This window comes from Stigmatopora nigra, chromosome 19 (assembly GCF_051989575.1).
Source record: "Stigmatopora nigra isolate UIUO_SnigA chromosome 19, RoL_Snig_1.1, whole genome shotgun sequence".
NCBI classification, from domain to species: Eukaryota; Metazoa; Chordata; class Actinopteri; order Syngnathiformes; family Syngnathidae; genus Stigmatopora; species Stigmatopora nigra.
The window spans coordinates 10,990,413-11,017,422 of NC_135526.1; the positions used below are offsets into that span (position 1 = coordinate 10,990,413).

The window sequence follows — 27,010 nt, forward strand, 5'->3', positions numbered from 1 at the left end:
TCATTTTTATTTGGTGCAACATTAAAATGCACATCAGATGAAGATCTTATTTATTATTATATCTTAAGGAATTACATCTCTTCAAGTCACCTTAATAAATTCTTCCAGCTTCAAACTGTCTTTCAGCTTTGTATAACAGTTGAGCAGCAGTGTGGTATGGTCTGCATTGGCCAATGACTGCCGATGCAATGCTTGTAGATAGGCTGTCAGGTTATGGATCCTCTGTGCATCGAGAAATTTTCTAATGACATATGATGGCTCAAGTTTCCCAATGGTGCTGGGGGAAACATGAAAATGTTTATAATATAAAAATATTTCAATGAAGAGAAACAATGAAAATTAAACATGATGATGGTGGCATGCCATTTGGGCCTTTAGCATTTATATTAACACAAACAATAATAAAAATTAAACATATGAGTATGGGGAAAAATAAGAATGAATAAATACAAATAAGCAAGGAATTTAAGAAGAATATTTTAGTCCTTCCCTCATGCAGATCTCTAGAGTAGTGTTTTGGGGCTGCGTGGTGGGCAACATAGATTTTCAAATCCCTCCAAAGATTTTCCATGGAGTTGAGATCTAGAGATTGACGAGCTACTCCAAGACATTGATATGGTTCGTACAGAGCAGTTTGTCCATTGACTGAACCTTTAAAAATGACAATGATCTATGGCAGTGGTTTTCAAAGTGGGCGGTACCGCCCCCCGGGGGGTGGTGTGAACTTTCAGGGGGGCGCTGACGAATAAACAGGCGAATGGGGGGCGTTGAAATAGTGAAGGGGGCGATGGAGCAATTACAGTAAAATGTGACGTTGGTGTTTGTAGAAAGACCGGAAAAATTGATTGTCTGTAATAAAAAGTCGACAAAAAACAAGCTTTATTGAAACAAGAAACGTTGTCTGCTCGAGCGCTCACGAGCAGCGCGCATATACCGTATATCACTAATTGTCGCGAGTTTATCGTCGATGCAGGCGACTGGGGAAACCACCGTTGGAAAGGGGTAAAGAGGGGGGCGTTGGCATTTTGGCCCGGCGGTGAAGGGGGCGGTGGCCAAAAAAGTTTGAAAATCACTGATCTATGGGATCATTTGCATTACGAAACATCCAGCAATGAATCTAAAATTAATCCAGACTGATCACTGAAGGAAAAACATCCCAAACCCTGAGGTTTCTTTGGCTACCACTCTGCATTCTTTCTCCTCCAAACGTGAAAAAGTCCTACTTTGGTTTAATTTGACCCTAAGACAATCCAAATACTAAAGGGTCTGGGTACGTACTGTTAGGCATGAGGACACGTCCAGCTCCTTGAGGATATTGGACACACCGTGGCCGGTCGAGTTGCCTAAAGACGTTTAGCCGACTTACGTCTGGCCGAGCCCCAACTCGCTGAGGGTGCATCTGGACGAACGTAGAGTTAGCCGAACGACTAGTTAGCCAACCGGATAGCCAGCCGAAGGACGTAAAATACTGTATCGAACTCAATGCGTTGTGGCGTTTCGTCTTTGTTACCTTGCAGTTTCTAGCATGTCAAGTCTAATTTGTGCTCACATAAGCCGTACCCTTGATTCGGTCATCACTTTTTGCGACAAATACAGCGTATGTGAGAAAATACGGTAATTATTTAGCTAAAATCCTAATTCAAAAGACCAAAGCCCGGAATTAACAAAATAAAAGCCGGAGGAGAGCATGTGTTATTTAATGAAAAAAGTTGAGCTCCATAATTGTAAAGTAAATACATATTGTTGTAAATGTGCAAAAGTGACTAAAAAATATTTACATAATATCTGAAGCACTGTGCGGTGCTAAATATGAGAACATCTCCGCCGCTGTCTTTTTAACCGGGTGCAGCTTTACATACAGCGCCACAAAAAAAAAGACATGTTCAAAACCTAAGACAGTCAAATTCCAATCTCCACTATGACGAAAACCCAAGATCAAAGAATCAAGAAATGAATTATAAACCGGCACTCAGCTGGGAAGACTAGTGGTGTACAGATGGAGCTCCTTTCAGCCAAATGTGTACATACTACAGTCGAACCTTGTGATACGACTGCTTCGCCATACGACATTCTTCGAAAATTTTGATCGAATAATTCGGCCGCGATACGTTAAAAATTTCGTGATGCGACCAAGCCAGGGGGCCATGGCACTGTCTTTTTTGCATCTCTTTCATGTATAAAATATTTCGACGACCACTGGGCGGACTTTGTATTTCCCCACCCGCCAGCTTTTTCCCCCACGTTGGGTACATTTACAGGTAAACAATATTACTGTGGATCGGCAGAGTTCTGCATAGAAAAGGCGTTGACAATGGACACAAAACGCGAAATATTTGAAAAATAAAGTGGGTAACGTGTTACTGAGCTCGCTAGGCAATACGAGAGGAATACGTCAACCATTTCCACCATCCTTAAGTAGAATGACGCATCAAGACATTTGCCTTGATTATCGCCGAGGAAAGTTACATCCCCCAGCAAGTTTTCAACTGCGATGAAACTGATCTTTTTTGGAAAAAGATGCCCAGGCGGACATTCATCCTGGCAGAGGAGAAGGCACTACCGGGACACAAACCCATGAAGGACCGCTTAACGCTAGCGTTGTGTGCTAATGTGAGCGGTGACTGTAAAATTAAGCCGTTACTAGTGTACAATGCTGAGAACATGCGTGCCTTCAAGAGACCTACAAGTGATGTGGCGCGCTAATAAGGGTTTTGGATTACGCGTATTGTGATATTTGTGTGCGTCATTTGTGAAACATTTCGAAGGGGAGGCAAGTTCCTAACAACGCTTGATGCGTTCGTTTTGAAGACTCAGGCAAAACGGCCGGGTGGGGTCAAGTCGTAGAACTAAGGTAAAAAAAAAGATTAAATCAAAATTAGAATTCAGCTGTGTGAAATTACATTAAAAGTTGAGTGTCTGTATATGGTTATCCAAGTTAATTTAAATGTTTGTTCTGTGCAATGCATTGTTGCCGTGGATAAAGTCCCCCCAAACAGCCTCCGCCTCCGTGTGTGTTATTGTCTCTCCCCTACGCCAAATGCATCTAATTTTACATCTATTAAACACATTTTATTACTATTGAACCACTCGTTATTTATTACTTTGTCAATATATGGCAAATTAGAAGAAATAAAACCTATTTTCCAATCCAATATCCTGTTTTTGGTGTTTTTTCAGAGGGTTGGAACAAATTAATTTGTTTTCAATTCATTCCAATGGGAAACGTCCGCTTGAGTTACGAAATGCTTGTCAGACGATCACAGTCTTGGAACGGATTACGATCGGAAGTCGAGGTACCACTGTATTACACTTCTGAATGATTCCTTCATTCTATGACACTATTTTTGGCCCAAATTGAAGATGGTGCTTTTTGCATTGAAATAAGACTGAAAAAGTGTTGGTCGTCTTATATTTGGTGTCTAGACATTATAATTCACAACACAAATTGGCGCCAGATATATCTGAAGCGAATGCTGAAAACTTTTATGGAAAACGCAGTAATTGCAATTCTGTTAATTTATTAGTTAATTCACATTTCAAACTCCAGAGGCCATTTTTTTTACAAATTTGATTGCACCTAATTTGTATATTGAAAGTTTTGATGAAAATTATGATGTGATAAACAGGTTTTGCATGATTTGAATGAGGCAACACGACTTGCTTTTTCTCTTAAATATATTGTTGTAAATCATTTGTTTCAGATGTATACTTTGAATTTGGTGTTCAAAAAGTTTTTTTTTTAAACTTGAGTCTTGAAAAAAAGAGGTTCGACTTAATCAGGATCGTCTATTTTGGGCCAATATCTAATTTTACACTGATTACGAGTTCGAACAGGTGAGTAAAAGCTAACAGAGCTTTTTACGGAATAAGTTTACAGATTCGTGTATTGTTTGAAGTTGATTATTTTATTAATTATACTGTAATTAACACATATATATATATATATATATATATATATATATATATATATATATATATATATATATATATATATATATATATATATATATATATATATATATATATATATATATATATATATATATATATAGATAGATAGATAGATAGATAGATAGATAGATAGATAGATAGATAGATATATAGATATAGATATAGATATAGATATATATATATATATAGATATAGATATATATATATATATATATATATATATATATATATATATATATATATATATATATATATATATATATTTTTTTTTTTTAAATAAGATTTGTGGTTTTTCATTTTTCATTTTATCTTTCATGGTTGAGTTATACCCTTGATGAAAATTACAGCACTCTCTTTTTTGTAATAGTAGTCACACAATTGATGGCTAAGCAAATATTTTTTCGCCCACCTACAGTCATCCCCACCTCCGTCGACCCCATTTCAGGAGTACTGTTGTCCCATTAACGATATAAAAGACACCTGTCCAAAACCTCACTCTGTCAGACTCCAAACTCCACTATGACCAAAACCAAAGAGCTGCCGAAAGGACACCAGAGACAAAATTATAGACCTGTACCAGGCTGGGAAGACTGAATCGCAATACGTAAAATGCTTGGTGTAGAGAAATCAACTGAGGAAGCAATTATTAGAAAATGGAAGACATACAGGACCACTGAAAATCTCCTTCGAACTGGGGCTCCATACAAGAACGGCGAGCAAAAATCTCAGAACCACACGAGGGAACCTAGTAAATGACCAACAGAGAGCTGGGACCACAGTAACAAAGGCTACTATCAGTAACACAATCCGCCGCCAGGGACTCAAATCCTGCACCGCCAGACAGGTCTCCATGCTGAAGCCAGTACACATCCAGGCCCATCTGCGGTTCAGTAGCGAGCATTTGGATGATCCAGAAGAGTGGGAGAATGTGTTATGGTCAGATGAAACCAAAATAGAACTTTTTGGCAAAAACACAGGTTATTGTGTTTGGTATAGAAAGAATACTGAATTGCATCCGAAGAACACCATACCCACCGTGGATTATGGGGGTGGAAACATCATGCTTTTGGGCTGTTTTTTTTTCAAAGGCATCAGGACGACTGATCTGTGTAAAGGAACGAATGAATGGGGCTAATTTATCGAGAGATTTTGAGTGAAAATCTCTTTCATCAGCAAGGACTTTGAAGATGAGACGTGGCTGGGTCTTCCAGAATGAAAATGATCCCAAACACACAGCCAGGGCAACAAAGGAGTGGCTTCGTAAGAAGCATTTCAATGTCCAGGAGTGGCCTAGCCAGTCCCCAGATCTCAACCCCATAGAAGATCTGTGGAGGGAATTGAAAGTCTGTGTTGCCCAACAACAGCCCCAAAACATCACTGCTCTGGAGGAGATCTGCCTGGGGGATGGGCCAAAATACCAGCAAGTGTGTGAAAAGCTTGTTAAGAGTTACATAAAAAGTTTGGCCTGCATTATTGCCAACAAAGGGTACATAAAGTATTGAGATTAATTTATGGTATTGACCAAATACTTTTCTACCATGATTTTCAAATAAATTCTTTAAAAATCTAACAATGTGATTTTCTCTGGGTTTTTTTCCACATTCTGTCTCTCATGCTGAGGTTCACCCATTTTGACAACTACAGGCCTCTCTAATCTTTTCAAGTTGGAGAATTTGCACGATTGGTAGTTGACTAAACACTTATTTGCCCCACTGTATATGCTAACAGGCCAACAGGAGGAATGAAGGCCGACATTTTAAAAAAACGGATTACAAAATGCCTCTTTGTCCAAATCTACAAGTCGGTGACAGTGAATAAAACAGTGAAGAGTAAAAAATAAATAACCAATATAGGCTATAGGAAGCAATATAGGCTATAGGGACTATATATTAAAATTTAAAATACTGGAGCATAACCCGACAAATGTTGTATTTTTTCCTTACGATATTTCTTATCAATAATTTCAGAGTAAAGCTCTTTTTTACCCAAGTCACCCAAGTCAGACATGATTTAATTACCGAATATATTGCTGAATGGCACCATCATGGTCTCCCTTAAGGTAAAGGTGATCACCATACTGCCTGAAGATCTCTGATAATCCATCACTATCTAGATGCTGGCTTTTAGCCAAGTTTATGGCCATCACAAACAAGTTCTTCTTAAACAGCATCTTTAACAGAATAGTTAAAAAATCAGCAGTGAGGCAAATAATAAATGATGATTCTGATACTTTTAAAATAAGCACTACATTGTCTAGGTATTGACGAGTTTAAGGTATCCATGACTTACTTCAAGCTTGGTCTGTGTGTCCTTCTCTTGGATAATATACATTTTTCCATCTCTAGTGAGAACAAAGAAAGAGCCCCATTCTGCTACCACATCAATGACATCTTGAAACAAAGCACTGTAGGCGATGAACTTATTGTCCAAGTCATAGATGGTCAGTAGCTGCTTATCTGATGGACAGCTTTCACTGCTGCCAAACCTTGTCCTGTTTAATCATTGACAAACTTATATAAGTTATTTTTTCATGGAAGTAATCAAGATGGTATATAACAAAACTATATTATAATACAAATGAATACATATAAAATAAAATAAAAAGGAACAAAATAGTTTTAAGCACAGCCATTTTAATTCATAGAAAACAATATTTTAAATCAGGGGTGGGAAAACTGTTCCTCGAGGGCCGCTGTACGTGCAGGTTTTTGTTCCAATCGCTTTAGCACAGATACTTTTTTAACCAGTGATATTTCTGCAGACAACCAGAAGAACCTGACTCCAGTCCGCTGATTGCACTTGTAGGACACCTGATTGGTGAAAAGGTGTCCTCTTTATGGGTTGTAGTGAAAACCCACACCCATCTTATCTTTGTACAATAGTTTGCCCACTCCTGTCTTAAATACAGTGGGGGAAATAAGTATTTAGTCACCCACCAATTGTGCAGGTTATCCTACTTGAAAAGTTTAGAGAGGCCTGTAATTGTCAACATGGGTAAACCTGAACCATGAGAGACAGAATGTGGAAAAAAAACTCAAAATCAAATTGTTCGGTTTTTAATGTATTTACTTGCTAATCATGGTGGAAAATAGTAAAAATAATAATAATAAAAAGAGTATCTAGTCAATTCCAAAAGTTCATCGCAACATTTTGTACTCTTTATTGGCAATAACGGAGGCCAAACATTTTCTGTAACTCACAAGATTTTCACACACTGTTGCTGGTATTTTGGCCCCTCCCTCCATGCAGATCTCTGGAGCAGTGATGTTTTGGGGTTGTCGTTGGGCAACACAGACTTTCAACCCCCCCTTCACAGATTTTCTATGGGGTTGAGATCTGGAGGCTGGCAAGGCCACTCCAGGACCGTGAAATGCTTCTTATGAAGCCACTCCTTTGATGCCCAAGCTGTGTGTTTGGGATCAATTTTATCCCGAAAGACCCAGCCACGTGTCATCTTCAATGTCCTTGCTGATGGAAGGAGATTTTTTTTCAAAATCTCTCGATACTTGGCCCCATTCATTAATTCATTATTTCATTTACACAGATCAGTCGTCCTGGTCCATTTGTAGAAAAAAAACAGCCCCAAAGCATGATGTATCCACCCCCATAATCCACGGTGGGTATGGTGTTCTTTGGATGCAATTCAATATTCTTTCTCCTCCAAATAAAAAACACCTGTGTTTCTACTAAAAAAATGTATTTTGATTTCAACTGACCATAACATTATCCCAGTCCTCTTCTGGATCATCCAAATGCTCTCTAGCGAACCGCAGACGGGACTGGGTGTGTACTGGCTTCAACAGGGAGACACTTCTGGCAGTGCAGGATTTGAGTCCCTGGTGTCGCATCGTGTTACTGATAGTATCTTTTGTTACTGTGATCCCAGCTCTCTGTAGGTCATTCACTAGGTTCTCCCCAATGTGGTTCTGGGATTTTTGCTTAGCCTTCTTGTTATCATTTTGACGCCACATGATGAATTCTTGCATGGAGCCCCAGATGGAGGGAGATTAGAAATGGTCTTGTATGTTTTCCATTTTCTAATAAGTGCTCCCACAGCTGATTTCTTTACACCAAGCATTTTACCTAATGTAGATTCAGTCTTTCCAGCCTGGTGCAGGTCTACAATTTTGTCTCTGGTGTCTTTGACAGCTCTTTGGTCTTGGCCATAGTGGAGTTTGGAGTGTGAGATACTGAGGTTGTGGGCAGGTCTTATATACCAATAATGGGTTAAAAACAGATGCTATTAACACAGGTAACGATTGCAGACTTCGTTAGACATCATTAGAAGTTAGATTTAATTGACAGCCAGAAATCTTGCTTGTTTGTAGGTGACCAAATACTTATTTTCCACTCAAATTTTGAAATAAATTATTTAAAAATCAGACAATGTGATTTGGGTTGAGGTTTACCCATGTTGACTTTTACAGGCATTTATAATCTTTTCAAGTAGAACTTGCAAAATTAGTGGTTGACTAAATACTTATTTCCCCTACTGTATTTCTGACAAAATATCACAATGAAAAAAGGCCACTAAAAATATGTTAAAAAGAAACTTTTTAAGATTGTATATTATCATCTAAAGAGCATGAGGACAAAACAACCCTTTTCATGTTTTTTTTACAAATCACAGCAAATCTTAATTTACAGGATTTCTCTTTAATTCTTATATGTTATGATGGTTAATGTTCTCACTTTGGATTTTGAATAATTAAGAAAAGATAGCCTCGATGCCAGCGAGCCAAAATCTTGGTTCCATCAAAAGCAAAGCAGGGTCCTCGTTCATCAGGCTGGTACAGATACACACATTCATCACCAGCCACAACAAACTGAGAATCCTGTGAAGGATCTGTGAGAGATGAGCATTGAAGTGCACAGCCATGTGTATCCAGCTCTACCTTTGGATACTCTTTCAGAGAAAGAGAATAGCACTAAATAATGGAGAGAAAATAATTGGTATGGAAATCAATTGCACATTTATATTGATGTAAAACGTAGTTTAAATTGATAATAGCAACTAAACACAATTTTTTAGCTGCAAAACTTACATAAACTTTCTCAAGAGTAGCAACATACAAATGTGTGACTTTAGCAACTTGACGGAATGCGAGGCCCGTGACTGGGATGGTTCCCTCATGCAGAGTAAGAGTTTTACTGTGACGATCTCGAGTTATGTCACCTTTCGTCAAAACTACACTGCCATCTGTGAAACCTATAAGGAGAAACCATAAACATTAACCTGCATCAATCTAACACTGAGTAAACCCTGGGAGATATGACAGAAATTATATATATATATATATATATATATATATATATATATATATATATATATATATATATATATATATATATATATATATATATATATATATATATATATATATATATATATATATATATATATATATATATATATATATATATATATATATATATATATATATATATATATATATATATATATATATATATATATATATATATATATATATATATATATATATATATATATATATATATATATATATATATATATATATATATTTTTTTTTTTTTTTTTTTTAAAAACAGTCGATAGATAATTATCACGCTAACTATCACATCTACTGTCTTTCAAATTTGAAACTTCAAACTTCTCTGAATAAGTAAATTCATTATTATCCTTGTCATTCAATTATGACAGCAATACAGTGCTGTGAAAGAGTATTTGCCCCTTCCTGATTTCTGTGTTTTTTACATATTTATCGCACACAAGGCAGCCCGGTGGATTGAGTGGTTAGCTTGTCGGCTTTACAGCTATGGGTTCCAGGGTTCAAATCCAGGTCAGTTCACCTGAGTTTGCATGTTATCCCTGGACCTGCGTGAGTTTTCTCCGGGTACTCCGGTTAACTCCCACATTCCAAAAACATGCATGGTAGGCTGATAAGACACTCTAAATTCCCCCAAGGTAAGAGTGTGAGAGTTAATGGTTGTCCGTCTCCTTGTGCCCTGCGATCGGCTGGCCACCAATTCAGGGTGTCCCTCGCCTATTGCCCGAAGTCAGCTGGGATAGGCTCCAGCAGCCCCCACGACCCTAGTGAGGATGATGCGGGTTCATAAAACAAATGAATATTACACTAAGGTTTCAGATCATCAAACCAATTTTAGTATGACACAGAGATAACCCAAGGAAATAAAAAAATAGTTTCTAAATGATGATTTTATTTACCGAGGCAGAACAAAATACAAACTTGTCTGTCCTCTGTGAAAAAGTAATTGCCATCTGAACCTTATAACATGTCACCTTTGGCAGTGTTAAGTAAAATCAAACATTTATGACAATTTTTGCCATCTTTAACAAAGCTTTGGAGGAGGTTTGGCTCACTCTTCTGTGGAGAATTGTTTCGGTTCTGCAAAATTAGATTTTCTAGCATGAGCAGCCCGTTTCAGATAACACTACAGCATTTCAATGGAATTTATATACGGACTTTGACTTGGCCACTCCAAAACCTTAACTTTGTTTTATTTAGCTATTCAGAGGTAGACCTGCTTGTGTGCTTTGGATTGTTAAACTGAGAACATTCTCCTTCAAGATTTCCTGGTCGAAGAATTCATTCTTCCATCAATTACAGCAAGTCCTGGTCTTGAGGAGGCGAAGCAGCCCTAGAGCATCACACTGCCACCACCTTGCTTCACTGTCGGTATAGTGTTTTTTTGATGGAATGCTGTGCCATTTTTTGCCAAATGTAATGGGCCGTACACCTTCTAATAAGTTCAACTTTTGACTCATCAGTCTACAGAATGTTCTTCCAAAACTGTGGAGGTTCATCAAGATGTTTTGTGGCAAACATAAGACAAGCCTTTATGTACTTTTTGGACAGCAAAGGTTTTTGCCTTGGAACTCTGGCATAGATGCCAGCTTTGACCAGTGTTTTCTTATAGTAGTGAACATTGGCCTTAACTGAGGCCAGCGAGGCCTGCAGTTCTTTCAATGTTTTTATGAGTTATTTTGTGACCTCCAGGATGAGTCGTTGATGCACTCTTGAGAAGTTTGGCCGACCACTCCGGGGAAAGTTTGCCACTGTTCCCAGTTCTCTCCATTTGTAGTTAATGGCTTTGACAGTGGTTTATTGGAGCCCCAAAGCCTTGGAAATGGCTTTGTAACCTTTTCGACACTGATATATTTCCATCCTTTTTTTTCACATTTCTTACTGAATTTATTTGGATCGCGGCATGATGCTCTGATCCTATAGCCTACGTCACTTTTTCTGAGACATTCTATTTGTTTTCTTGATTCAAGACGCGATGATAATCAGGTGTAGGAGCGGCCTCTGAAATTCAACACAGCTTTCCTTCAATTGTGATTAGTTAGTTATTTTGTGATTTGACAAAGGCGGGCAATTTTTTTTTTCACAGGCGGGCAGCCTTGGTAAATAAAATCATTTAAAAACTGCATTTTCTGTTTCCTTGCGTTGTGTTAAAAAAAATGATTTAATGGTCTGAAACCTGTGTGTGGAATAAATATGCAAAAACACAGAAATCAGGAAAAGGGCAAACATTTTTTCATGGCACTGTACGTTACCTTACTTTAAAAAAATAATATAAAATATGATGATTTTAAAAATGGTTTATGTTGTTCTGTTGTGCAATAAAGATAAGACAACTTTTGCCAAATGAGAAGTGGGTTAAAATGGGTTAGAGAAATTTTCAATAAGGCTGCTGTTTGAGCGAAAAGAAATCCAATTGTGTCCTTACTGTGTGTGGTTTGCATGTTCTCTCCGTGTACTACGTTTTTTGCCCACATTCCCAAAAAATGCAGAGTAGTAATGTTTAGTGCTGCACAGGTTCAGTCAATACAGTTTCATCTCAGTTTTCTTCAGGTGTGTTCATAAGTACAGATAAAGTAAACGACAGGGAGACTTGGATTTTTTAATGGGTAGGATATGTGTAGTTCTGCATCTCATAATTGCTGATTTTGTCTGTTATAACCCTTTTAATTTCTTGCTCTGTGTGTGCTGGTCTATTGCTAAACCTGATGCTAAATTTAGCTTTTCCTCTCCATCTTTGCCTACTGAACGTTCACATCAAATCAGCGCATCCATTCTTTGTGGTGTCTGAGTGGTGGAACTGCAGTTTATATTTATGGATGGTATTCATCAAAAGTTTTTATTATTATTGTTGGCAAAATTATTTGACAATAAGTACGGCTTTTGTTTTATTGCCCAAGTCTACACTGAGTGATACAGTGAAAACAAAAACGTTATTTTTGGCTGCATACCAATGGCCATAAAGTTGAGGTTCTCATGTACACTGAGGCAAGAAACCTCTGTTGGTTTGTTGCCTGGGATTGCAGGGAAAATTCTTGTGCAAAGCGGACTTCCACTGTCTTTTTTGTCCAAGTTCCAGACTTTCACCTGAGAAGCAATTTGATTTTCGAGGTTGACCATCCATTATAATTAGCATAAAATAATTGATTTGAAAACAGTACTTACTAGAGGGTTTATTCCATGTTCGTCTTGTCCCACTGTTACAAGAATGCTGTGTTGTTTCAGTTGAAAAATATGCGTAACTCGTAATTTATAAGCCTGGAAGGTTGTTAGCTGCAAAAGTCGCATCAAAAGCCAGATGTTGCCACTCATATGTAATATAACTAAGGAAAATATACACAACTTCATTCAATTATGTTGGTAATGTCATGCCAATTGACAGACAATACAAAGAGCAGACACACCGAGGTATCAATATTCACACAAAAAAAAGAACATTGAAACTGCACAAAAAGACAGAATTTGGGGATTGCCATATTGGCAAGTGATAGCCCAATTGTGTCGAAATTTTAAATAAAAATACTGCAAATAGAAAGTTTTGCACTCAATTTGTGACACGCATGTTCAGTAATACCTTGACAAACGAGTTTAATGATTTCTGGGACCAAGTTCCTATGTAAATTTTTCCCAGAGAATTAAACTACAGAGGTACCTCAAGATACAAGCTTAATTCGTTGCGGGACTGAGCTCGTGTGTCGATTTACTCGTAACTCAAATGAATGTTTCCCATTGGAATGAACTAAAAAAAAAATCGTACCAACCATCTGAAAAAAACACCAAAAACAGGATATGGACATGCATGACAACGCGTTCGTAAGATAACAAACAAATTGAAATGAACTTGGATTACGATGCAAACACACACAAAAAAGTTTAATCTAACCTTACACAAAATTCTAATTTTGTTTTCAATTTCAATAACAAAAACCTTATTTTTAGCTGCATACCAATGACCGCAAAGGGCCACAGTGGGTGCAGGTTTTCATTCCAGCCCACAAAGAGGACAGGATACCTTTTCACCAATCTGGTGTTTTACAAGCGCAATCAGTGGATTGCAGTCAGGTGCTTCTTGTTGTCTTCAGAAATCTCATTGGTTAAAGTATCTGTGCTGGATCGATTGGAACAAAAATCTGCACCCACAGCAGCCCTCGAGTACCGGTTTGCCGATTCCTGCTTTATAGCATCCTTCTGCTTAAGCATGGTACATATTGTCGAAGTACTCCTCTCGTATTGGCGAGCCAACTCAGTCACGCATACACCATGTTTTTCGATTATCTCGTGCATAATATCGATTGCCATCGTACACTTTTTCTTACTACCCTTCAATGCACCTGCTTTCTTAGAACCTATTGTTTTCCCCTAATTCTGGAGTGATTAACGCAAAAAAAAATGTAATTTGTATGCCCAGTGCTCATAGATATCTTGACACGAGGAAGATGAATCGAGAAAGTGTTGGGTTTATTCTGTATTACTATAATACATATATGTGTAGTAAATCATTTCTTTGCTAAATCATTCTTCCTATTGTTCGAAAAGTGCTCGGGGTCATAAACAGTCGTCTGGTCCTCTCACGAGGACCGCTTATCCAAGGATTGTTTATCCGACATCTTACCCAGTCTGGGCTCCGAGGACTGTTATTCTGGGTTTTCAGATACGGATATCTGCCACTTCCATAACACTCGCATAGTGTGCATACCTGGTGACGCACTTCGGGCTTCTTTATGTAATTGTTATATGATTGTTATGTCAAATGAAGGCGTGATTGTGTTAATCCAAATGAAGGTTGGTTTTAGTTTCCTGTTTTGTTATTGTTAAAATACCTTGATCGTTATTTTAGTTACAGATACAAGGGGGAAGTCTTGTTGCTTTGATGTATCTTCCCTTAAGGTCCTTATCCATGACGCAATCTATTTAATTAAATGGCAATAATTAAATAAGATATCTGCCTGCAGTGATTGATAATTACATCGGAAGGGTAATTATTTATGAACCTATCAGAAAGACAGTTAACATAAGCAGCGTCTCATGTACTCTGCCAACTGGTATGCTCGTATCTCAAATTTGTCTCGTATCTCAAGGCAAATATTTGAACCGCCCACACCTCCCACAATTTGCTCGGAATTTTCTTCGGATTTCAAAGTTCTCGTATGTTGAGGTACTCGTATGTCAAGGAATTACTGTAATAACTTTAGATCATCTTTAGACCATCTAGTCCTTGAAAGCCCCTAACTGGTGTTTTCCATATTGCCCTCCTCTAACTCATCTGAATCAAATGGTCAACTCATCAGCAAGCTGTCCAAAAACTTGAAACCGATCCAATTATTTAATTCAGCTGTGTTGGTGGAGGGAGATAGGTACAACAGACTGGATAGCGGCTCTCTGCGACCGGAGTTGGCCAGCCCCTGCTTTAGATATAGCACTGCAGATATACATAACATTGACATATATACATAACATTGACATTGCTGTGCGGCCAAGCATATGAGTGGTTAGTCGATCTGCCTTACAAATCCAGGTCGGTCCTCCGGGGTGGAGTTTGCATGTTCCCCACGGGCCTGCGTGGGTTTTCTCCAGGTACTCTGGTTTTCCCTCCACTAAGCATGCATGGTAGGTGAGTTGGAGACTCTGAATTGTCCCGAGGTATGAGTGCAAGCGTGAATGGCTGTCCGCCTCCTGGTGCCCTGCGATCGGCTGGCCACCGATTCAGGGTGTCCCCCGCCTCCGTCCCGAATATAGCTAGATTATGCCCCGGCACGCCCCGCGACCATTGAGGATAAGCAGTTCAGAAAATGAATGGATGGACGTTATTGAACTATGTAAGCAAGGTAAATGAGATCATTGGACCCTGTCAACTTGCTTTGATATAACGTTACTAAAGAACCGTGTGATGTGGTCGGCAATACTCGGTTTTTGATACTGTTTTACGGTTAAACTGCCCAACGTAACATTAGCGGCTATGGCTAACCATTGAAGGATATCTCCCAGAACAATGTAACCTCGTCCGGAGTCGCAAGCCGATATTCCATTTGGAAGATGAAATGTTTTTCCGTGATCAGTAGGATCCTTTACAGTCTCTTTATCAAAAAATAAAAATTTTCTCCATTGCAGGAATGCCGCCATCGTTTGACATGAAAGACACCAAGTTTCAGTATATCACGTGACTTTCAGTATACCACGTGACAGCTCATACACGGACAGTAAACCGGAAACAATAGACATCATTTATTAAAAGCGAGATACAGAAACTCGGATATGGCGCCGTAGGCCATTAGGGGCCATCTTAAACCCAGACAAGAGGACAGAGGGTAAAGACACGCACACACGGACACAGACACACACAAAAACGCATTCTTTGGGCTTGTCCCGGTTGACTTCAGGCCAAAGGCGGGTGACACCCTCAATCAGTGGCAGGTCGCAAGGCACGAGGAGACATACAACCATTCACTCTTGCACTTGTACTTACGGGCAATTTAGTGTCCAATCATCTTACCATGCATGTCTTCTAATGTGGGGGGAAATTGGAGTACCCAGAGAAAACTCCCGCAGGTGCGGGGAGAAGATGCAAACTCCACACAGACTTACTAAGATTTGAACCCAGGAACCAAGAGCTGTAAGGCCAACGTGCTAACCACTCAAGATGCCGGGCCGCATGGTGTGCCTTTCGTATGCAAAAATATTGTATGTTATCTTTCCAACGAGGATTCCCTGTAAGTACTTTTCATGACTTTCTTAAAACGTGTAAGCCTTACACGTTTTACACTGTAAGGCAGTGGTCTTAAACCGGTCCTCAAAGGGCCGCAGTGGGTGCAGGTTTTCATTCCAACTCAACAAGGATACCTTTTGCAAGTGCAATCAGTTAATTAGATTCAGGTGCTACTTATTTTAAAGACACCTGATTGGTTAAAATGTCGGCACTGGATCGGTTGGAACAAAAACCAGGACCCACTGCGGCCCTATGTAGAACCGGTTTGAGACCACTGCTGTAAGGCATTCATCACTGAACGGGCTATAGCAGGACTCTTGAACACTTTGATAACAGCACGCTTCTTTTTCTCATTCGAACCATACATTTCTAAGGTGAAAATGATGAAAAGAAAAAATAGTAAAGCTGTACTAAGCACACAGAAAACAATTCAAGAATGAGTTAGAACTCCTAGACAAATGAGGGTCGAAGGCATATGAACAAGGAACTCAGTGCTGGAGCGGCTCAGCCATGCTACCGGAAAAAAGGGCCTGGAAATTGTCGGTGGTTATTGCATCTTCAGTGGATATGGATTCAGTCTTTGATGTGTTTCAGTACCAGTTTTTCAAAGCACTTAGTGATGATTGGTGTGAGAGCTACTGGGCGGTAGTCCACACCAGTATCACACCAGCCATAAGCAGGTGCATGTCTACTACACATAAACTATTTAGTAATAATAAAATGTAATGATTAATATCTATGAATGGGCGGCCCGGCGGATTAGTGTTCCGTGCGTCGGCCTCACAGCTCTGGGGTCCTGGGTTCAAATCCAGGTCGGTCCACCTGTGTTGAATTTGGATATTCTCCTTGGGCCTGCGTGGGTTTTCTCTGGGTACTGTTTTCCTCCCACATCGCAAAAATATGCATTGTAGGCTGATTGGACATTCTGAAATTGCCCCAAGGAATGAATCTGAGTGTGCATGGCTGTCTGTCTCCTTGTGCACTTTTGGGTCGCAGGGATAGGCAAATTGGTGTTTAGTTGGTCTTTCATGAGTACTCTCAGAAAATATAGCCTCTGCTGCGCCATCTTGACGAGTCAGTAGTGTTTGCTGTCCAAGTGAGATCAGCAGAGGAAGGGAATAGAAGGGTCCTACCATTTGTAAAAGGGAGAGAACTCTATCTTCCTTCTCGGGTTACAGTAATTTCAGATGTGGAAGGTTTTGATTGCCCAAATACAGACGGGAGGCGATGACCAGTGACTTCGATGCTTTTATCACAGAATATTCCTGGCACAGGTGAGCTACAGGCAGAAGCTGTCGTCCACAAATGCGTGCAGACAGACAAGTTATAATCATCTGTATTCTCTCAAGAGGGTGGTACTGAGATCGTCTAGGTTGGAATTTTCCACTAAAACAGTACGCTATTGTTAGGAAGCAGGAGAAATACTGACTACAATATTTCAATTTCTTCAAGGGTGTATCTAGTTAGAGATTGGATTGGATTGGATAACTTTATTCATCCCATATTCGGGAAATTACATTGTGGCAGTAGCAAGAGGGTGATTAGACAGAATAAACAGCAAAGCAAAAGCACAAAGCAAATCAAAGTAAATGGAATCATCAAATCATTAAAACATGAAAGCAGCAAAACCACAAAAAACAAGAGTGGACGGAGTTACCGCACCCACCGGCTGCCGCTTAAACAGCGCCATTTTGGTTGCGGTAGCTGAATCGGACTCAAAAAGACCTTGTAAAGTTGGGCAAAAACTGGAACCACACACAGGAAGTCTTCCACGAGATGGGGAACTTCTGCAGACTGTGACCAAGGTGGAGAATATGCAGTCGCTCTTGCAAGCTTATCCGCAGTTACTCAGTAGTCTGAAGCTGAAGAAAACAGCAGCAGGGCAGAAAACCTCGACTCCGTTGCTGGTAGGGGCCGACAGCTCTTCCATCCCATCCCACGATGGAATGGTTGGTCAAAAGCGTGAAACTACTACGATATTGTTATCTTCTCTCAAGGATGTACTAGCTTTCAGAACAGGGCTCTATTTAGGAAATTAGGGAGTTCATGTTATCTTCTCCAAAGGATATACTGGCCTGTAGAACAGGGCTATATTTAGGAAATTGGGGATTTCATGTAGTCATGACAGTCTATGGGCAAAATACACCTTTTAAGGAGACTTCACATTATTCTCAGGCATTTCAGTGATAAAACAGTTTTAAGAGGGAGGGAGAGAGGGAGGGAGAGAGGGAGGGAGAGAGGGAGGGAGAGAGGGAGGGAGGGAGAGAGGGAGGGAGAGAGGGAGGGAGAGAGGGAGGGAGAGAGAGAGGGAGAGAGAGAGGGAGAGAGAGAGGGAGAGAGAGAGGGAGAGAGAGAGTGGTTACCATTTGCTTGGTTTCGATTGCCAATGAATGTGTGGCCATCTTTCGAATGTCACCCTCTTCTTTTTTATGTATCGCATGGTAGATTCATTGATAATAATCGACGACTCAATCATAACAGCCCAGAAGAGGAGGCGGTACCCTGACTTCTGCCACCTTTCGCCGCCATTTTGGCCGCAATTTTCACCTGTCTTACAGTTGCAAACTTTTATAAAAATAATTAATAGCAGTAAAAAAAACGCGAAGTAGTGCATTCGTGATAAGTCAAATCGCGATTAACGAGGGATTACTGCACTTCAAAACAAAGTCAAATTAACACCCACTTTTGTCTGCCAGAAATAAGATATACAGGAGTCAGGTGTTTCAGATCGTGACTTCATTGAATGAAATGGAAGCACGACAGCGCATAGCATTATGGGTAGAACTGAGAACGTGCTACAATGATGAACCACTAGATGTCACTCACTGCTCAAAATTCAGTACTATAATCTGTAATATCAGGTGCTGAAACATGTGCCTTCTCTCATTGAAGCTGTTATGAATTATTTGCAATAAAAATTAACTCGTTAATTTCCACGGCAATGCACTCGTAACAGAAGAAACTAATTTAAATTAACTTGGATTAATATATACAGACACAGTCAAACATAAGTTTATTGTAGCTTTACACAAAACTGAATTCTAATTTTGTTTTAATTTTATTTACCTTTGTACTCCAGGTTGACTCCACCCAGACTTTCAGCAGGAGTTTTTAAAAGGAATGCTTTAAGAGTTGTTTGTTTTTGTCTTCCCTTCAAAATATTTCGAAAATGACGCGCACAAATGTACTCACAATACGATAACGCCGACCATTTGCCAGCTTGTCAGGGTGCTTCTTTTCTACAAAATCAAAAAGTCTTGCCACTTCACTCGCATGTCTATGATATCCTTTATAGCCAGGCGCCCCCCTCTTCCACCTCCTCCTCGCTACTGAGTTCCCGCAACACCTCCAGATGTTCACTCTCCTGGAGCTCAATTAAATCCTGTGTCATCAGTTCTTCGTGTTGCTCGTCGATTAGGTCATTTGCATCTGTCTCGTTTAACCTCCAGCCCCAAGGAATTTCCAAGTGAATCAATATCATTCATGATACGAGCAAGCTCTGTGACACGGGAAAATGCAAGCTCCGCCCAGTGCTCATAGATATCGGTTATACACGAAAGAGATGTGGCAAACAAGACAGTGCGCTAAATGATAAACAGCCTCTCATGTCTTGGCCACCTGGCTTTCTTGTATCTCGAAATTTTGCTCATATCTAGAGATATTTATTTGCTCTAATATTTACTCATATCCTGAAATGCTCGTATGTCGGGGTGCTTGTATGTTGAGGTATCACTGTATTCGGTTTCAAACCAGCCATGTTTCTTGTAATTGAAGCCCACACTTTTTTATATAATTAACACCCACATTGAAGGAGGCAATGAAGGCTTTAAGAAATGGAGTCTGAATGGGAATCTCGCCTTTTCTCAAGCCAATAAAGAGAACTGTTCATGGAAGCTTCAATAATGTCTTGCCTATATTTTTGTTTACACTTGTTTCACCAGATCTTTCAGAGCAAAGAAAAGAACATCTCACAAAGCCTTGCTGTGTGTTCCAACATACCCAGTTAATCTAAGTTTTTTTTTTTTTTGCTGTCCCCGTTTATCTACAAATCCTTAAAAAGAGAAAACGAGCATGTGTTGTGGGTATGAGGGCAAAAGCCAACACTGACACCCCCAACCTCCCATCATGATGATCACTAGTCTTTTACACAATCAAATTTTCAAGAAATCCAATTCCAGACTTTTTTTCAAGATGTCGCATTCCTTGCGTAAGAATGTACTGGAAATCGAAGACTCTTGTAAAAAGCCACGACGTAAGAATTAATGTGCGACGAGTACACGTCACATTCGGTCAGTCGTCGTTTGCATGTCACAAGATTACTCATTGGCTCTGCGTTGTGTACGCGTAGAAAACGTATCTTGTGATTGGGTGACTTGGCTGCATTAAACAACGGTCAGCTCAAGCATAATTTTCTTTCCTGCTAAACCACCAAGGGCATTTTTTTCTGCACTGCATCAGCCATCTACGATTTGAAAATTATAACAAGACTTACTGATTTGGTTAGTTCTCGATTCGTTTGTCGTGTATTTTCGCCACTGTTTGTCTGAACTATTGAAAAAAGGCAGCCTGCCCAATAAAGCGTTAAATATATTTAATTGTGCTTTAATGGTTCCTACAAAGTAACATCATCCCGATTTGTGTGTATTTAGGTTTCTCTGAGTGTTTATAAATAATCCAATCCGATTTGGTGTTTGCAAATGAAGCGATGTTAATGTACGGATGGTGGTGCATCCCAAATATTCTGGAACGTTCTCGAATCTGTTATCCAGAGCCAACCGTCTACTTGAATTCGGCTGTTGTGTCAAAAGGAAGTGTGTGATCTTAATACCTTGCCCAGTTTAATTTAAAGAACTGTTAAAAAATCGATCTGGTCGTGTGTGTGTTTTGTTTTAAATATAAATGTTTCTTTCACGAGCCAATAATCGAGTAGTCTAATGAGAACATTATTTGTACGGTATCATAGAACCAGTCACCATTTGGTGTCATACGATTCATTGTGTATGTAACAAAACTAGAAATCACTTATTTTTCCTAACGATGAGTAAAAAGCAGAGAATATTGGTGACCTAAAGTTAAACTGATAAAGTGGAAAATAGCCTCCTTTTTTAAATTAAACAGTTTGTGTTGATTCATTCAGAAAATGAATGAATGAAAAAGTTGCATTTTTCTCCTCCGCAGGAAAAGCAAGTATGTCTAAAGGACCAGCAGTTGGTATTGATCTGGGGACCACCTATTCCTGTGTTGGTGTCTTCCAGCATGGAAAAGTTGAAATTATTGCCAATGACCAAGGCAATAGGACAACACCTAGCTATGTGGCTTTTACAGATAGTGAAAGGCTGATAGGTGATGCAGCCAAGAACCAGGTTGCGATGAACCCTACTAATACTGTTTTTGGTAAGTAAGGTATACCTTTTAATTGTGGCAATTTACTGTTGGCCATTAAGTGCATTGCTTGTTTGGTATTAATGAGATCAACTGAAGAAGCTGCCCCAAGACCATACAGCTCCAAAATGTATTTCAGTTTAACAGCAATATTTTCTTACAATTAAATTTACTTGTCCATATTGGCTGCTAGTAAAGGATATGCAGTCATGAATCAGCCTGGTGGCTTCTTTGATGAGAAGGATTGTTTGAAGAATGAAAAATAATTTAAAGAAAATAAGGAACTCCTAACCAGTCCAGCTATTTTGAGTAGGGCATGCTGTTAAAAGATTAGTTTTCTTCTGACTAATCCCTCGACTATATTTACGATAAGCAGAGCTGCCAACTTCCCCAGAATATCCGGGGTTTACCTTGAAATACAATGCAAACTCCCTAAACCTGGGAAATCCCAAGACATTGTCAGTTTAAAAAAAAATTAAGCAACCGTTTCGGAAAAGGGCCACATTTCCGATTAAAATGCCTCGAAATTGACCTCTGTCACCAATACAGGATATTGCATTGGAAAAAATGTTTTAATTATTCCAATTCGTCATCTATTAACAAAGTAACACAACTAGTGCTAAAAATAGTAATAATGTGTTTAATAGTTATTTATCCTAACAAATCAAATGCACATTATACTCGAATAAATCATCATCAACCGTCGACAGTATGTTTCGCTTCCCGACACTTTTATTTTTTAACTCATCCATTATCTGAATTATGATTTAAATTTTCAAAATTGCCTGCATTGTATGAAATTGTCTGTAAATGTTCTGACTTTAGTAGGTACATACTTTTGGTGAGATTAACTGGGCTGTACTATTAAATGGTCTTAATTTTTTTTTTTTATAAAGCTTTAAATTTCACTTGTTACATTATAAGAATCCTGTAGAAAAAAAGCATTAACTTACATTTAAGTCGACAAAAACAATATTGAACTATTATGGTTAAAAATATTTGGAAATGCGATTGAGCACTGCAATGGTCACATTTGCTCTCTACTTATTGTGCATTTCTTTTTCTCCCTATAATCTACTCTTGTGGCTCAAGTGATTCTAATTTCTCCACTGTGGGACAGATTCTCCAACATGAATACTGATAAACATTCTTGTCTTGACAGATGCCAAGCGATTAATTGGCCGGAGGTTTGATGATTCAGTTGTTCAGTCTGATATGAAACACTGGCCATTTATTGTAGTTGATGACAACACTCGCCCAAAGGTTCAGGTTGAATACAAGGGTGAGACAAAGTCCTTCTATCCTGAGGAGATCTCCTCAATGGTTCTGACAAAGATGAAGGAGATTGCTGAAGCTTATCTTGGAAAAGTAAGTTTTAAATAATGAGTTTTTACAAGAATAATTTTTGAAATTTCTTTAATTTTTGTTGTTTACAGACTGTCAACAATGCTGTAGTTACGGTGCCCGCATACTTTAATGATTCCCAGCGCCAAGCCACAAAGGATGCTGGCACAATTTCTGGTCTTAATGTTTTGCGCATTATCAACGAGCCAACAGCAGCTGCTATAGCCTATGGATTAGACAAAAAAGTGAGATCATCAAGAATTATTATTTTTTTATAGACCTGTGACGTCTTAGCGTTATTATAAATAACCATCTTAATTGCAAAAATATTTTAGGTTGGTGCAGAGAGGAATGTACTCATATTTGATCTGGGTGGAGGTACCTTTGATGTGTCAATTTTGACCATTGAAGATGGAATCTTTGAGGTCAAGTCCACTGCTGGAGATACTCATCTTGGTGGAGAAGATTTTGACAACCGTATGGTCAACCACTTTATTGCTGAGTTCAAGCGCAAGTACAAGAAGGACATTAGCGACAATAAAAGAGCTGTTCGGCGTCTTCGCACAGCATGTGAGAGAGCAAAGCGCACATTGTCTTCCAGCACTCAGGCAAGCATTGAAATTGACTCCCTGTATGAGGGAGTCGATTTCTACACCTCCATCACCAGAGCCCGCTTTGAGGAACTCAATGCTGACCTCTTCCGTGGAACCTTGGACCCAGTAGAGAAATCACTCCGTGATGCCAAAATGGACAAAGGGCTCATTCATGACATTGTCTTGGTTGGGGGCTCGACTCGCATCCCCAAGATTCAAAAACTGCTGCAGGACTTCTTCAACGGCAAAGAGCTGAACAAGAGCATCAATCCAGATGAAGCAGTTGCCTATGGTGCTGGTAAGTGTCTTCACATAGATAAAGGCCAAAACAAAACTGGACAGTTTCAATCAATAAATGAACTTATACCCTTTTCAAGTCAAGTGGCAGTCAGCTTTTAATGATCCAAAACAAGACTTTCATTTATATTTTTTTATTTTTTATACAAGAACCCAAAACGTGCAATTACGATAGATCCATAACCCTGGAAATTAATATTCATATAAGGGGTGTTAAGGTCGTGTCGGCCAACAGTTATTTGTGGGTAATAATGTACCTGCTTTTTTTATCTTATTTTTTTGTCCACAGCTGTCCAGGCTGCCATTCTGTCAGGTGACAAGTCAGAAAATGTGCAGGACCTGCTTCTTCTTGATGTTACTCCTTTATCACTGGGTATTGAAACAGCAGGAGGTGTCATGACTGTCTTGATTAAGCGTAACACCACCATTCCTACAAAGCAGACTCAGACGTTTACCACCTACTCTGATAACCAACCAGGAGTGCTTATTCAGGTAAGTAACTTTTTGATGGTGTTCTGATATGCTTTTATACCTGCCGATTCTAATAGCCTGTCCATGTGGTGTCTTCACTGGTATCGCGTCACTTGACTAAAATGTACAACTTTTCTATCCACATATGATATGAATGACTAGTTGTGGAAAAAAAACATGCCAAGTCAATGTAAACATTAAAAAAAATCACTAAGCCTATCATGTAGATGTAAAAATACCCAAACAAATGTATAATGTGCATTATATTTAGTTATCCTGGTCTTAAAATATGTACATGGTATTTAGTTATTTTCTGCTGCCTTCTTTTGAGTGTGTTAATACTTGAATTTCCCTCATGGTGAATAAATAAAGGACTATTTTATGAATTTAAAACACATTGCCCCATCACCAGGTATACGAAGGTGAGCGGGCAATGACCAAGGACAACAACTTGCTTGGCAAGTTTGAGCTGACAGGGATTCCTCCAGCCCCCCGTGGAGTTCCTCAGATTGAAGTTACATTTGACATTGATGCAAACGGCATCATGAATGTCTCAGCAGTTGACAAGAGCACTGGAAAGGAGAATAAAATCACAATCACCAATGACAAGGGTACATTATGAATTTTATATATAGCTTGAGGTGAAAAGGCAAAACCAAACATTTGAATTCTTTGTTTTAAAAATGGTTATATGATTACAGGACGCCTCAGTAAGGATGATATTGAACGAATGGTCCGGGAAGCTGAGAAGTACAAAGAAGAGGATGATGTGCAACGGGACAAGGTGTCTTCTAAGAATGGATTGGAATCTTATGCTTTCAACATGAAATCAACAGTAGAAGATGAAAAGCTTTCTGGCAAAATCAGTGATGAAGACAAGAAAAATATATTGGACAAATGCAATGAGGTCATCAGCTGGCTTGACAAGAACCAGGTATGTGCTAACTCATTGTATTTTCACACCTTTACGACGCCCCACCTGAAAGGGTGCCGTGTCCGTTGCCAGGTGTGTTTTCTGTATCTTGTCAATACAAAAGGCGCTTCGTTTAAGCATGCATGGTAACATGTTTTAAACCAAGGCAACATGAGCAAAACAGTATGATTTTGTTTTATTAATGTAATGTGTATTCGGGAAAATGAATCAAAGTATTCAAACATCTACAAATCTGTCAAAGTAATTCTCATCTTCTGTATCCGACATAAAAAGCTCAGCCAAGTAGGCGAGTTCCCTAACAATGCTGGGTTCCAGCTCACTGTCGGGGTCAGAGCTGTTGCTGTGGGGTTTCGTAATAGTGATTCCAGCTTTAACGAAAGCTCAAACTACAGTGCTTTGGCCCAGGCATCAACAGTCAATTCTGAATCGTGGCGTAACTCGTCTTTCAATGGAGGGTTAAAAGCGCTATGGACACACGACAAGTGCCTTACCATTTGTCTCGGATGTTTTGAATGGGTTTACCGTAATGCTTGGAATGCACGGGGAAGCTATTTTTAGGTTGAACGTATGCAGGGTTGATGGCAATAAGTAGCCTGTCCGCAAGAAGTTACACTAGTAAGTCAAGCAGTCAGGGTCGTACAAAATTTAGAATTTAGCCCATAAACAAGGCGCATTGACTCATGGGACTTGCTTTTAATTTTTGAGAAAATGTTAAACTTAAGTGTGCCTAGTAGGTGAGAAAATATGGTAATTAATTCCTAGTAACAAGTTCACTCATCAATTTTGTTGATGTATTTTCTCAGACCGCTGAGAAAGACGAATATGAACACCAGCAGAAGGAATTGGAAAAGGTGTGTAACCCAATCATCACAAAGCTGTACCAAAGTGCTGGAGGTATGCCTGGTGGTATGCCAGAAGGTATGCCTGGTGGATTTCCTGGTGCTGGTGGAGCTGCTCCTGGTGGGGGATCATCTGGCCCTACCATTGAGGAAGTTGACTAAGAATTGCATGACAAGTTACGACACATTCCTGCATTGAAGAACAGCCCTCTTGTAGCACTGACTCATGCTTAAGAGTGTAGTTACATTGTGTATAAAATAGGGGTCACTGTTTTGCTTATTAACTTGATTGAATAATTAGTGTGGTGCATATTTCTGCTAAAAGATTGTGTATTCCAAATGTCTGAATGTTGTCTTTTGCTTGACAATAAAAACATGCAACACTTTTGGGGTTTAAAACCTGTCTTTTGTCTAAGGCTGGTGGTTTTCCAGAGTTGTTTACACAGTATGGGTGTAACAATGATTAAAATAATCAAGATGAAGACCAATAGAAAATTGTATGTTCAGTCTACGTCAGGGCTGTCGGACTGATTCAGCAGAGGGCTGACTGCAGTGGGTCCTGGTTAATGGTTAAATCAATGTCTTAAAATAGGTAGCCCCTGACTCAAAGCAACTGATTACACTTGCAAAAGGTATCCTCTAGTTCAGTTAGAATGAAAACCTGCCGCCCTTTGAGGACTGATTTGACACCCCTGATCTACAATTTAATTAGAAGCCAACTGAATCATGTCTGCCTGTAGTGTTTTCTAATTATTGATCAACGCAAAATTTTGGTCCTTCGAGCCTTGGAGGTCAATAGCCGAAGCGGGAACCCAGGTGCTACTGTTTGACCTCTGGGAAAGGGTGCACACGGTGTATTCAACACCCTTTGCGGGTTGGACTTCCTTGACGGGAGTGCCTGGATTCTTGACGGTCGAAGACTAATCCTGTTGGAGGGAGACATCTGGGGTCATCTCTGGTGAGTCCACATAAACGTCTGCATGTTGTGACGGAGGCTCCAAATTCACGAAAAGTGGCATTTCATGTGATGGTCCATTTTGAGAAATGAAACTCGTGTCCTGGAGACGGCGATTTTTGGAAAACCCTGTTGATACTAGTCTCTGGCAGGTACATTAGGGGCAGTTTGTTGGAAAGTGTCCTGTGCTGTGGGTAGGCACAAATAGGACAGCAACGTTAAACGGTGTAAAAGG

General features: G+C 39.4%; 2 protein-coding genes across 7 annotated transcripts in view; one reads left to right on the forward strand and one right to left on the reverse strand.

Moving 5' to 3' along the window:
• Positions 1 to 16,118, reverse strand: part of vps11 (VPS11 core subunit of CORVET and HOPS complexes) — a 64,667-nt gene extending 48,549 nt beyond the window's left edge. The window contains exons 1-8 of one of the 5 annotated variants that reach the window (XM_077740893.1): positions 16,007 to 16,118; positions 12,423 to 12,530; positions 12,209 to 12,344; positions 8,997 to 9,160; positions 8,644 to 8,879; positions 6,241 to 6,442; positions 5,970 to 6,121; positions 91 to 277 (exon numbers count right to left, since the gene is read on the reverse strand). In XM_077740893.1, the coding sequence (XP_077597019.1) occupies positions 91 to 277; positions 5,970 to 6,121; positions 6,241 to 6,442; positions 8,644 to 8,879; positions 8,997 to 9,160; positions 12,209 to 12,344; positions 12,423 to 12,530; positions 16,007 to 16,075 (1,254 nt within the window). In that variant the 5' untranslated portion in view covers positions 16,076 to 16,118. Of the gene's footprint in view, positions 1 to 90; positions 278 to 5,969; positions 6,122 to 6,240; positions 6,443 to 8,643; positions 8,880 to 8,996; positions 9,161 to 12,208; positions 12,345 to 12,422; positions 12,581 to 15,222; positions 15,444 to 16,006 lie in introns of those variants that run through there. The other 4 variants (XM_077740894.1, XM_077740891.1, XM_077740892.1 and 1 more) reach the window with 4 other exon arrangements.
• On the forward strand, positions 15,943 to 26,206 carry LOC144212773 (heat shock cognate 70 kDa protein). Of its 2 annotated transcripts, none has more exons than XM_077740897.1 (9): positions 15,943 to 15,964; positions 21,139 to 21,354; positions 22,505 to 22,710; positions 22,779 to 22,931; positions 23,022 to 23,577; positions 23,866 to 24,068; positions 24,460 to 24,658; positions 24,749 to 24,981; positions 25,785 to 26,206. In XM_077740897.1, exons 2-9 carry the CDS (start codon positions 21,150 to 21,152, stop codon positions 25,980 to 25,982), a joined length of 1,953 nt encoding a protein of 650 aa, XP_077597023.1. In that variant the 5' UTR covers positions 15,943 to 15,964; positions 21,139 to 21,149; the 3' UTR covers positions 25,983 to 26,206. The 2 variants fall into 2 exon arrangements, with proteins under 2 accessions (XP_077597023.1, XP_077597022.1); XM_077740896.1 differs by lacking the exon at positions 15,943 to 15,964 and adding an exon at positions 20,293 to 20,459.
• Positions 26,207 to 27,010: the final 804 nt, after the last annotated feature.

Coding starts and splice junctions, on each gene's coding strand:
- LOC144212773 (XM_077740897.1), top strand. CDS start 21,150: ATGTCTAAAGGACCAGCAGTTGGTATTGATCTGGGGACCACCTATTCC. Junction 23,578..23,865: donor AGCAGTTGCCTATGGTGCTG/GTAAGTGTCTTC, acceptor TTTTGTCCACAG/CTGTCCAGGCTGCCATTCTG. Junction 24,659..24,748: donor CACAATCACCAATGACAAGG/GTACATTATGAA, acceptor ATATGATTACAG/GACGCCTCAGTAAGGATGAT.